The 13,111-nt window shown below is 42.2% G+C and overlaps 1 protein-coding gene across 1 annotated transcript in view; it reads left to right on the top strand.

The window, feature by feature from the left end:
• LOC120998923 (taste receptor type 1 member 3-like) overlaps positions 1–2,246 on the top strand; it is a 108,260-nt gene extending 106,014 nt beyond the window's left edge. Inside the window, exon 6 of the mRNA XM_040429801.1 lies at positions 1,339–2,246. Within this exon, the coding sequence (XP_040285735.1) occupies positions 1,339–2,246 (908 nt within the window). The remainder of the gene's footprint in view (positions 1–1,338) is intronic.
• Positions 2,247–13,111: the final 10,865 nt, after the last annotated feature.

Genomic DNA, 13,111 nt, shown 5'->3' on the forward strand with positions numbered 1-13,111 from the left:
ATCATCATCCTTTAACCTATACATCAGGTGATACACAGTGCACATGATATTAACCCTCAGTGTGACTCCATATCCCGGTTCATCAGTGGTAATTGAATATATATAATCAAACCTGATATGTTGCTCCTCTGGACATAATTATAAATGTACATAATATAAACTTACAGACATGACGCTCCTGTGGAAATATTCTCTCAAGCAATCGCTTCACTAAATGTCAGACAGTGCGCTCAATAGAACGGAGTACTGCAGACTCGGCATGTCCGGCGCGTCACTGCGCCTGCGCAACAGTTCACTCGGCCCTTCTTGTCTCCCGAGTATGATATCGAAGAAGCAAATTGTCTTTATACTATGACTTTGATCCCCCTCAATCTAAAATGGATCTTACTTTCTGTAATGTACAATATCCTGAATGGTGTCCTCCTTTTGATCATAGTTAATCCCATCTATCCGTCTGGGAGCCTATGAAAATTATAAAGAGGGTTTACTGCAGCGTTCTATATTGTTATATCTGCCCCACTATGTGGGAGAACTCAGCGCGATGCGTTAATGTATTGCGCTGATGGTACATGCGCACTAGCGCTTCTTTGATATCACACTCGAAGACAAGAAGGGCCGAGTGAACTGTTGTGCAGGCGCAGTGACGCGCCGGACCGGCCGAGTCTGCGGTATTCCAATACATGTGCACTCCGTTCTATTGAGCGCACTGTCTGCCATTTAGTGAAGCGGTTGCTTGAGAGAATATGTCCACAGGAGCGTCATGTCTGTAAGGTTATATTATGTACATTTATAATTCTGCCCAGAGGAGCAACATATAAGTTTAGATTATGTATATTCAATTACCACTGATGATTTGGGATATGGAGTCACACTGAGGGTTAATATTATGTGCACTGTGTATCACCTGATGTATAGGGTAAAGGGTAATGATTAATCATGGATTTGCCTAGTGATCATGTGACCATTTGCATGGTGGTCATGTGGCTGATTTGCATAATGATCATGTGACCATTTAGGATGGTATATGTATTCTTGTATACACACACACATTTGTTTGCTTGAGAAAGACCGAGAGGTCGAAACGTCACAATTTATGGTGAATAAATCAGCATGAATTGAAGGCCGCCGAGTGCTGCAGTTTTATTTTTGATTTATTCTGGATGATTTTGGGGATGCTACAGACTGGTATCCATCACTGCGGGCACCACCACCATAGAGATTTTTTGCTATAGATTCGTAAGTGCTGCTACTTTTTTTCTTTTTTGTTATTAGAAATTGATATTTCTGACAATTTTACAATGCAAAAATTTAAGATACTGTTTATCTTCTTGATTACAGATATGGAAACATGTCTAGAGTGCCCTAAAGATCACTGGTCAAATGGAAAAAGAGATTCCTGCTTTGCAAGACCGATTGAATTCCTGTCTTATTTAGACATGCTGGGGTCATCTCTAATTATTATAAATTTTGCATTTTGTCTTGTGACCATCTTTGTGTTATGGGTGTTTAACAAAAAAAAGGACTCTCCAATTGTGAAAGCCAATAACCAGAATCTCAGTTTCATACTTCTCTTCTCCCTCATTTTATCCTTTCTCTGCCCTCTATTATTCATTGGACGTCCCTCAGAGATGTCATGTCTCTTCAGACAAATGGCTTTTGGGATTATTTTTAGTCTTGCAGTTTCTTCAGTCTTAGCTAAAACAGTGACTGTAGTCTTGGCTTTTCGTGCTATTAAACCAGGCAGGACACTGAGGCAGTGGTTGGGGAGACATCTGTCCACATCATTACTCATTACTGGTACAATAGGAGAGGTTGTGATCTGTGTCTTCTGGTTGTCTTTCTCTCCACCATTCCCAGATCATAACACTGAGATAGAGATTGGAAAGATAATCTTACAATGTATTGAGGGATCTGCCATTGCTTTCTACTTGTGCATTGGCTACATTGGATTTCTGGCAATGATGAGCTTTATTGTAGCTTTCTTGGCCAGGAAACTTCCAGACACCTTCAATGAGGCTCAGTACATCACCTTCAGCATGCTGGTGTTCTGCAGTGTGTGGATCTCCTTCATCCCAGCCTACCTCAGCACCAAGGGGAAATACACGGTGGCTGTGGAAGTTTTTGCCATCACATCTTCCAGTGCTGGACTTCTGGGCTGTATCTTCATTCCCAAATGTTACGTTATTCTAATTAGACCAGAACTGAACATAAAATCTAGTTTATATTTTGGACAAGCAAAACAATAATGGAGATTTATAATATGTAGCCCAGAAGACATTGCATAAGAGAATATTGATTTGCATTTCCATACATTTTTTGTAATACAGTATATTAGAATAAGTGAATCAATTCTTTAGAATCAAAATTTTTGAGATTCAATTCGGGAGAAGTTTTCCAAAGGGAGAAAGAAAGGAAAAGATTTTCTAGGCGTTAAAAGCACTTACAACTCAGGTAGAATCGATTTGTACCTGAATTTCTTTGCCAATTCATATGAATTTTAGGAAACTAGCTCATCTCTATTATATTTACTCTTGTACCAGTCTGGATCTTCCACTTTCTGTTATTTTATATGAATTGTTTCTATAACTAATAAATATCAGTAACCTGTTATTTTCTATGATATCTGAGTATGTAAGGTTTTAATAAAATAAAAATAAAAATTCAATTATTTCATAATTTGCCATTATTAATCTCAAAATTATTAACTTTAACTTTTTGGAAGAGGTACATGAGCGGTTAAAGCATTTAAAACTTCTGTAGCTTAGCCATGAAAAGGTCAGCATATTGTGGGGGCATTTTGCTATATAACACATCCCAAACAACACAGGTACCATATATGCATTTTTCAGAAGAAAAGCACTTGAGATTGAGAAGTTGTAAGGCTGATTCTGTAGCTCGACTGATTTTATTGAAATAAATATTGGTATGTGGCTATCCTTGTTGACAGGGGTGGACTGGCCTTTAACCTACAGGGAAAATTCCTCTGGACCAAGGCCAAGGGGGCCACCAAAGGCCTTCTCATGGCAACCAGTCAGGTACATGAAGGTCTGATGTTCTTAGCATTAGTTAATGTACGAGCATCAGGCACTTACAGTATGCACCTGGCCAGCGGCCACAGGGGATCTCCTGAATTCAACTGTATTGCCGTCTACAGGATGATAATAGTTTCACACTGTGGCACGGGCCGCAGTATTTTGTGCTGCACTGTGGAATTTTATTCTGTTGGGGCGGTATTTGGTTTTGCACTACAGTATTGCTGGCCCTGCCTACTTCTATTCTCCCTGCCTACTTGTGTTGTCCCACTCGTTGTCATTTTGGAACTACTTACAAAATGGAGCCACTTTTAGGTATTTTTTCCAGGGCAGTGTCATCCGCCATGCAGAAGCCCTAACCACCAGTCACTTTGCAATAGGAACAGTGCAAATACCAGAACCTATCATATCAATCCATCCAAAACTTGATAAATGGGTCCTGGAAACCTGAAACACGTGTATTTTAAAAATCACCTACCAATAAAGCTCCTTTTAGCCATTTGTTGGTCGTTTCCAGCACCTGCCTCAATTAGTTGAGCTGTTTGGAAACCAATCGGATATACCTCCACTACTCACCTTCCTGTTCATATGACACACCTTGTCAGAAGATAAAGTGTCTTGTTGGGACCAAGCCTCCAGAATGTATACGTTAGCAGGTGCAGAATGCAAGCACAAGTAAATAATTGTCAGAAGAAAAAGAATCAGCCTAAAAAAAATTCCCTTTTAAGGCCTCTTTCACACGGCCGTTTTTTTTTTCCGTTTTGCGGGCCGTTTTTTGCGGTCCATATACGGTCCATATACGGAACCATTGATTTCAATGGTTCCGCAAAAAAAACGGAATGTACTCCGTATGCATTCCGTTTCCGTATTTCCGTTTTTCCGTTCCGTTTTAACATAGAACATGTCCTATATTTGGCCGCAAATCACGTTCCGTGGCTCCATTAAAGTCTATGGGTCCGCAAAAAAACGGAATGCATACGGAAGTGCATCCGTATGTCTTCCGTATCCGTTCCGTTTTTTGCGGATCCATCTATTGAAAATGTTATGCCCAGCCCAATTTTTTCTATGAAATTACTGTATACTGTATTTGCCATACGGAAAAACGGAACGGAAAAACGGAACGGAAACGGAAACACAACGGAAACAAAAAACGGAACAACGGATCCGTTTAAAACGGACCGCAAAACACTGAAAAAGACATACTGTCGTGTGAAAGAGGCCTAAATGAGAGCAGCAGGAGTACATCCTGGAAAGGGTAAGATAACAGGCGTATGTGGCTGCAAAAGTAGAGGCAGCAGTAGCAGCATAGCATTGAACATACAAGACAATAGATCCGCTGTTTATAGGTAGTAGTTGTAGTGGTAGATGAAAAGCTTTAATAGTGGATTAGCAGCGACGGGTAGCAGTTGAGCGCTGGTGGCAGCAGCAGCCATATGGTACATATTGGCAGGCAGACATCAACAGTGTCTGTCCATAATGGCAGCAGCAGCCATACGAAACATGATGGTAGGCAGGCAGGCAGGCAGACAGCAATAGTGGCAAGATGGGGGACCATCAGCAAAGGGCCAGAGAGGGGCCTCCCTTTCAGACACAATGGTGGCAGGTAGAGATGAGTGAAGTTGTGTCGCCAAATTTTTCCAGCATTTTACAAAATCAGGTCTATATCCCGTCCTGCAGTTAAACTTTAGGGAGAATGTATCCTGGTGTACATCGCTGTTCACTGTGGTAACATGCATAGCTAATCCTTTCTGGTAGCAAAACAGTTGCTGTGCATCAGGTTGACAGGCAGGGCACATATATGGACATGCACATCATCGTGCAGGACACCAACAATACTAGCTAAACCCTAGCTAAACCAAAAGAAAAGCATACAGCAGTATCTAGTAGAGCAAAGAAAAGAAAAAAAAACGCTGCACGTCCTTGCATGTGTCCCAATGACTCTTTAATGGTACAAAATAAGGACATGAAGGCAGCGCCAATAAAATAGCGGAGAAAATAAGGCTCTTTTAATCCATGTCCTGGCAGTGCAAACACATGCATTTAAATCCCTTCTGTTAGCTTTAGAATGACAGTGCATCACTATTAGGCTTAGTTCACATTTCACTTATTTGGTCAGTTATTCTAATTATTCAATTTTGCCTCCATTTCAGCATCAAGAAAACATTCTTTCATTTTCTTTGACGACAAGGGTCTGAAAGCATGGCTAGCTTGCAGTAATAAGTTTTATTCAAGCTAAAGATACACCTGTTAGCACGTAAGCAACCAAACATACAGCTTGTCATGCTCATCAGCATAAAGAGGAATGTTCACAAGCAGTCACCCTCCTGGAGCCGTCTCTCCTTACTCCTGGCTTTTGGCTTCCTCGATCCCTGAGCGCAGAACGGCAATTAATATATATATTTTTTCTGATTAATAAACCCCCTCCAAAAAAAATAACAATCACAATTCACCGCAGAATTATTTCCCTTCAATACACCCTGCAAATGGCTGTAGTACAATGTAACTTCACAGCAGAATGGCAATTAAGACGTATTTTTTTTCCTATTAATAAACCCCCAAAAAAGAAATATAATAATCACAATTAATCGCAGAATGGCTAATAGGACGTAACATATCTTTCCTATTAATAATCGCTGTAGTACAATGCAACTTCACCACTGAATGGCAATTATGCCAAATATTTTTTCCTTTTTTTTTTTCTCCTATTAGTACCCACCCCCAAAAAAAGTAAAACAATTTAAAATCAACACAGAACGGCGAATAGGATGTACGTATCTTTCCTATTAAAACATCCCGTAAATGGCTGTATCACACAGAACTTGCACCCCAATAACAAGCAAGGTTTGCGGAATTACTGAGTTATCATATAGTGCAAACTTAAAAGCAGCAGTATAACACCAATTTGGATCCCCTATTAGTGAAGCAAGGTGTAATAGAATCGCTCCTATTACCCAGGCTGTACACTCCTCTATTTCACCCTGTTCTCCTTTTATAGTGTAGATGATGCCCCCCTATCTTTTCCCTACACCTTGAATAATCTTTCCCTGAACTTGTAAATCATTTTTTCAGCACAATAAAGTCTTTCCTAGCACTGTCCCTAGCGCCTGCTGACGTCTCTCCCTGCACACTAGAAAATGGTAGAATCCAAGATGGCCGAGGCTATTTATAGGGCTGTGACATCACAGGAGCTGGCTGGCTGATGATTGGCCGCTTGCATGGCATTGTGGGTGATCCCTCATTCCCAGAGTTCTTTGCTCCATGTCTTAACACATGCAGCAGCCATTACCACGAAGCGTGAGTAAATTCGGCTTCAGTGCGAATCAAATTTTTCCTGAAATTCATATCGAATTCCACTGCCTCAACATCGATTGGCCCATCTCTAGTCGCGAGCAAATGGAGGCGGTAAGTGTGATTAAAAAAAAAATTCTGTTAATTTTACGCTGTATTTTTACTCTCAGATGCAGTAATCATGTATGAATGCAGCATCTGAGGGGTACAATGATGGGGAACGGCGCTATCGCAGCTCCCTGTCATTGCACCCGCTACTTACAAAAAAATGCGCTTTTATGAAAGAACAAAGAGAATTGTTTTGCAAAATTCAGTGAAGCAGTCTAATCGAATTTTCTAAAACTTTGCTCATCTCTAGTCATGGCCAGTGTTGTCATTGTCGTCAATATCATCAGCCTTGTCATCCTGCACCACCAATTCCTTCTGCTCCTCCTCCCCCAGTGGTAGCTCTCCATCTTCCTCCTCCATGAGGATTTGTCTGTGTACTGTAGGTTCTCAACAGCTGTTCTTCTTCTAGCATCCCTTGTTGCATCAGCATGAGCATTTGCTGTATTATAAATATCAGGGGGATGACATCTTTAACCACCTCAGCCCCCAGTGCTTAAACACCCTGAAAGACCAGGCCACTTTTTACACTTCTGACCTACACTACTTTCACCGTTTATTGCTCGGTCATGCAACTTACCACCCAAATGAATTTTACCTCCTTTTCTTCTCACTAATAGAGCTTTCATTTGGTGGTATTTCATTGCTGCTGACATTTTTACTTTTTTTGTTATTAATCGAAATTTAACGATTTTTTTGCAAAAAAATGACATTTTTCACTTTCAGTTGTAAAATTTTGCAAAAAAAACGACATCCATATAGAAATTTTGCTCTAAATTTATAGTTCTACATGTCTTTGATAAAAAAAAAATGTTTGGGTAGAAAAAAAATGGTTTGGGTAAAAGTTATAGCGTTTACAAACTATGGTACAAAAATGTGAATTTCCGCTTTTTGAAGCAGCTCTGACTTTCTGAGCACCTGTCATGTTTCCTGAGGTTCTACAATGGCCAGACAGTACAAACACCCCACAAATGACCCCATTTCGGAAAGTACACACCCTAAGGTATTCGCTGATGGGCATAGTGAGTTCATAGAACTTTTTATTTTTTGTCACAAGTTAGCGGAAAATGATGATTTTTTTTTTTTTTTTTTTTTTCTTACAAAGTCTCATATTCCACTAACTTGTGACAAAAAATAAAAAATTCTAGGAACTCGCCATGCCCCTCACGGAATACCTTTGGGTCTCTTCTTTCCAAAATGGGGTCACTTGTGGGGTAGTTATACTGCCCTGGCATTCTAGGGGCCCAAATGTGTGGTAAGGAGTTTGAAATCAAATTCTGAAAAAAATGACCTGTCAAATCCGAAAGGTGCTCTTTGGAATATGGGCCCCTTTGCCCACCTAGGCTGCAAAAAAGTGTCACACATCTGGTATCTCCGTACTCAGGAGAAGGTGGGGAATGTGTTTTGGGGTGTCATTTTACATATACCCTTGCTGGGTGAGAGAAATATCTTGGCAAAAGACAACTTTTCCCATTTTTTTATACAAAGTTGGCATTTGACCAAGATATTTATCTCACCCAGCATGGGTATATAAAAAATGACACCCCAAAACACATTCCCCACCTTCTCCTGAGTACGGAGATACCAGATGTGTGACACTTTTTTGCAGCCTAGGTGGGCAAAGGGGCCCATATTCCAAAGAGCACCTTTCGGATTTGACAGGTCATTTTTTTCAGAATTTGATTTCAAACTCCTTACCACACATTTGGGCCCCTAGAATGCCAGGGCAGTATAACTACCCCACAAGTGACCCCATTTTGGAAAGAAGAGACCCAAAGGTATTCCGTGAGGGGCATGGCGAGTTCCTAGAATTTTTTATTTTTTGTCACAAGTTAGTGGAAAATGATGATTTTTTTTTTTTTTTTTTTTTTCATACAAAGTCTCATATTCCACTAACTTGTGACAAAAAATAAAAACTTCCATGAACTCACTATGCCCATCAGCGAATACCTTGGGGTCTCTTCTTTCCAAAATGGGGTCACTTGTGGGGTAGTTATACTGCCCTGGCATTCTAGGGGCCCAAATGTGTGGTAAGGAGTTTGAAATCAAATTCTGTAAAAAATGACGAGTGAAATCCGAAAGGTGCTCTTTGGAATGTGGGCCCCTTTGCCCACCTAGGCTGCAAAAAAGTGTCACACATCTGGTATCCCCGTACTCAGGAGAAGTTGAGGAATGTGTTTTGGGGTGTCTTTTTACATATACCCATGCTGGGTGAGATAAATATCTTGGTCAAATGCCAACTTTGTATAAAAAAATGGGAAAAGTTGTCTTTTGCCAAGATATTTCTCTCACCCAGCATGGGTATATGTAAAATGACACCCCAAAACACATTCCCCAACTTCTCCCGATTACGGAGATACCAGATGTGTGACACTTTTTTGCAGCCTAGGTGGGCAAAGGGGCCCATATTCCAAAGAGCACCTTTCGGATTTCACTCGTCATTTTTTACAGAATTTGATTTCAAACTCCTTACCACACATTTGGGCCCCTAGAATGCCAGGGCAGTATAACTACCCCACAAGTGACCCCATTTTGGAAAGAAGAGACCCCAAGGTATTCGCTGATGGGCATAGTGAGTTCATGAAAATTTTTATTTTTTGTCACAAGTTAGTGGAATATGAGACTTTGTATGAAAAAAAAAAAAAAAAAAAAAATCATCATTTTCCACTAACTTGTGACAAAAAATAAAAAATTCTAGGAACTTGCCATGCCCCTCACGGAATACCTTGGGGTGTCTTCTTTCCAAAATGGGGTCACTTGTGGGGTAGTTATACTGCCCTGGCATTTTCCAGGGGCCCTAATGTGTGGTAAGTAGGTAAATGACCTGTGAAATCCTAAAGGTACTCTTTGGAATATGGGCCCCTTTGCCCACCTAGGCTGCAAAAAAGTGTCACACATCTGGTATCCCCGTACTCAGGAGAAGTTGAGGAATGTGTTTTGGGGTGTCTTTTTACATATACCCATGCTGGGTGAGATAAATATCTTGGTCAAATGCCAACTTTGTATAAAAAAATGGGAAAAGTTGTCTTTTGCCAAGATATTTCTCTCACCCAGCATGGGTATATGTAAAATGACACCCCAAAACACATTCCCCAACTTCTCCCGATTACGGAGATACCAGATGTGTGACACTTTTTTGCAGCCTAGGTGGGCAAAGGGGCCCATATTCCAAAGAGCACCTTTCGGATTTCACTCGTCATTTTTTACAGAATTTGATTTCAAACTCCTTACCACACATTTGGGCCCCTAGAATGCCAGGGCAGTATAACTACCCCACAAGTGACCCCATTTTGGAAAGAAGAGACCCCAAGGTATTCGCTGATGGGCATAGTGAGTTCATGAAAATTTTTATTTTTTGTCACAAGTTAGTGGAATATGAGACTTTGTATGAAAAAAAAAAAAAAAAAAAAATCATCATTTTCCACTAACTTGTGACAAAAAATAAAAAATTCTAGGAACTTGCCATGCCCCTCACGGAATACCTTGGGGTGTCTTCTTTCCAAAATGGGGTCACTTGTGGGGTAGTTATACTGCCCTGGCATTTTCCAGGGGCCCTAATGTGTGGTAAGTAGGTAAATGACCTGTGAAATCCTAAAGGTACTCTTTGGAATATGGGCCCCTTTGCCCACCTAGGCTGCAAAAAAGTGTCACACATGTGGTATCGCCGTACTCAGGAGAAGGTGGGGAATGTGTTTTGGGGTGTCATTTTACATATACCCTTGCTGGGTGAGAGAAATATCTTGGCAAAAGACAACTTTTCCCATTTTTTTATACAAAGTTGGCATTTGACCAAGATATTTCTCTCACCCAGCATGGGTATATGTAAAATGACACCCCAAAACACATTCCCCACCTTCTCCTGAGTACGGCGATACCAGATGTGTGACACTTTTTTGCAGCCTAGATGCGCAAAGGTGCCCAAATTCCTTTTAGGAGGGCATTTTTAGACATTTGGATACCAGACTTCTTCTCACGCTTTGGGGCCCCTAGAATGCCAGGGCAGTATAAATACCCCACATGTGACCCCATTTTGGAAAGAAGACACCCCAAGGTATTCAATGAGGGGCATGGCGAGTTCATAGAAATTTTTTTTTTTTGGCACAAGTTAGCGGAAATTGATATTTTTAATTTTTTTCTCACAAAGTCTCCCGTTCCGCTAACTTGGGACAAAAATTTCAATCTTTCATGGACTCAATATGCCCCTCACGGAATACCTGGGGGTGTCTTCTTTCCGAAATGGGGTCACATGTGGGGTATTTATACTGCCCTGGCATTCTAGGGGCCCTAAAGCGTGAGAAGAAGTCTGGAATATAAATGTCTAAAAAATTTTACGCATTTGGTTTCCGTGAGGGGTATGGTGAGTTCATGTGAGATTTTATTTTTTGACACAAGTTAGTGGAATATGAGACTTTGTAAGAAAAAAATAAAAAAATTCCGCTAACTTGGGCCAAAAAAATGTCTGAATGGAGCCTTACAGAGGGGTGATCAATGACAGGGGTGTGATCAATGACAGGGGTGTGATCAATGACAGGGGTGTGATCAATGACAGGGGTGTGATCAATGACAGGGGGGTGATCAGGGAGTCTATATGGGGTGATAACCACAGTCATTGATCACGCCCGTGTAAGGCTTCATTCAGACGTCCGTATGCGTTTTGCGGATCCGATCCATCTATCAGTGGATCCGTAAAAATCATGCGGACGTCTGAATGGAGCTTTACAGGGGGGTAATCAATGACAGGGGGGTAATCAATGACAGGGGGGTGATCAGGGAGTCTACATGCGGTGATCACCACAGTCATTGATCATGCCCCTGTAAGGCTTCATTCAGACGTCCGTATGCGTTTTGCGGATCCGATCCATCTATCAGTGCATCCGTAAAAATCATGCGGACATCTGAATGGAGCTTTACAGGGGGGTGATCAGGGAGTCTATATGGGGTGATCACCACAGTCATTGATCATGCCCCTGTAAGGCTTCATTCAGACGTCCGGATGCGTTTTGCGGATCGGATCCATCTATCAGTGCATCCGTACAAATCATGCGGACATCTGAATGGAGCTTTACAGGGGGGTGATCAGGGAGTCTATATGGGGTGATCACCACAGTCATTGATCATGCCCCTGTAAGGCTTCATTCAGACGTCCCGGATGCGTTTTGCGGATCGGATCCATCTATCAGTGCATCCGTAAAAATCATGCGGACATCTGAATGGAGCTTTACAGGGGGGTGATCAGGGAGTCTATATGGGGTGATCACCACAGTCATTGATCATGCCCCTGTAAGGCTTCATTCAGACGTCCGGATGCGTTTTGCGGATCCGATCCATCTATCAGTGGATCCGTAAAAATCATGCGGACGTCTGAATGGAGCTTTACAGGGGGGTAATCAATGACAGGGGGGTAATCAATGACAGGGGGGTGATCAGGGAGTCTATATGGGGTGATAACCACAGTCATTGATCATGCCCCTGTAAGGCTTCATTCAGACGTCCGTATGCGTTTTGCGGATCCGATCCATCTATCAGTGGATCCGTAAAAATCATGCGGACATCTGAATGGAGCTTTACAGGGGGGTGATCAATGACAGGGGGGTAATCAATGACAGGGGGGTGATCAGGGAGTCTATATGGGGTGATCAGGGGCTAATAAGGGGTTAATAAGTGACGGGGGGGGGGTGTAGTGTAGTGTAGTGGTGCTTGGTGGTACTTTACTGAGCTACCTGTGTCCTCTGGTGGTCGATCCAAACAAAGGGGACCACCAGAGGAGCAGGTAGCAGGTATATTAGACGCTGTTATCAAAACAGCGTCTAATATACCTGTTAGGGGTTAAAAAAAACACATCTCCAGCCTGCCAGCGAACGATCGCCGCTGGCAGGCTGGAGATCAACTCTCTTACCTTCCGTTCCTGTGAGCGCGCGCGCCTGTGTGCGCGCGTTCACAGGAAATCTCGGCCATCGCGAGATGACGCATATATGCGTGACTCTGCGCAGGGCTGCCACCTCCGGAACGCGATCCTGCGTTAGGCGGTCCGGAGGTGGTTAATGCCATTTTTGTACCTACTAACTAATATGGTGGTCTTTTCCAGGGACCTGAGTATAGTAGATTCACATGGAGATTTTTGGTGACGATTATGAGGCAGATTTTCCTGTGGGGTTTTCAGCCAAAGCCAGAAGAGGATTTGAAAGGAATCCGAAATATAAAGAAATGACTTACTGTTTGCATTTCCTTCCTACTGAATTCACTTCTGGCTTTGGTTGAAAAACCTGCCAGAAAATCTACTTCTAAAACTCCACCAAAAACTCTGTGTGAACCTACCCTAATAATGAACTGCCAGCTGGGTGTTACCAGTAGAGATATCCCGAACTATTCGCCGGCGAACAGTTCCCGGCGAACACCGTTTGCTCACGTTCGCCGCGGCGGGCGAACATATGCGATGTTCGGTCCGCCCCCTATACGTCATCATTGAGCAAACTTTGACCCTGTACCTCATAGTCAGCAGACACATTCCAGCCAATCAGCAGCATGCCCTCCCTCCCTGACCCTCCCACCTCCTATCAAAAAGCAAGGAGAGCATCCATCTTAGATTCATTCGGAAGCTGCAGTGTTAGTGAGAGCAGGGAGAGTGCTGCTGCTGCTGAATTAATATGGAAATCGTTAGCTAGGCCAGTGTTCTGTGTCCACTCCAG

This window comes from Bufo bufo, chromosome 4, assembly GCF_905171765.1.
Source record: "Bufo bufo chromosome 4, aBufBuf1.1, whole genome shotgun sequence".
In the NCBI taxonomy this organism is placed as follows: domain Eukaryota; kingdom Metazoa; phylum Chordata; class Amphibia; order Anura; family Bufonidae; genus Bufo; species Bufo bufo.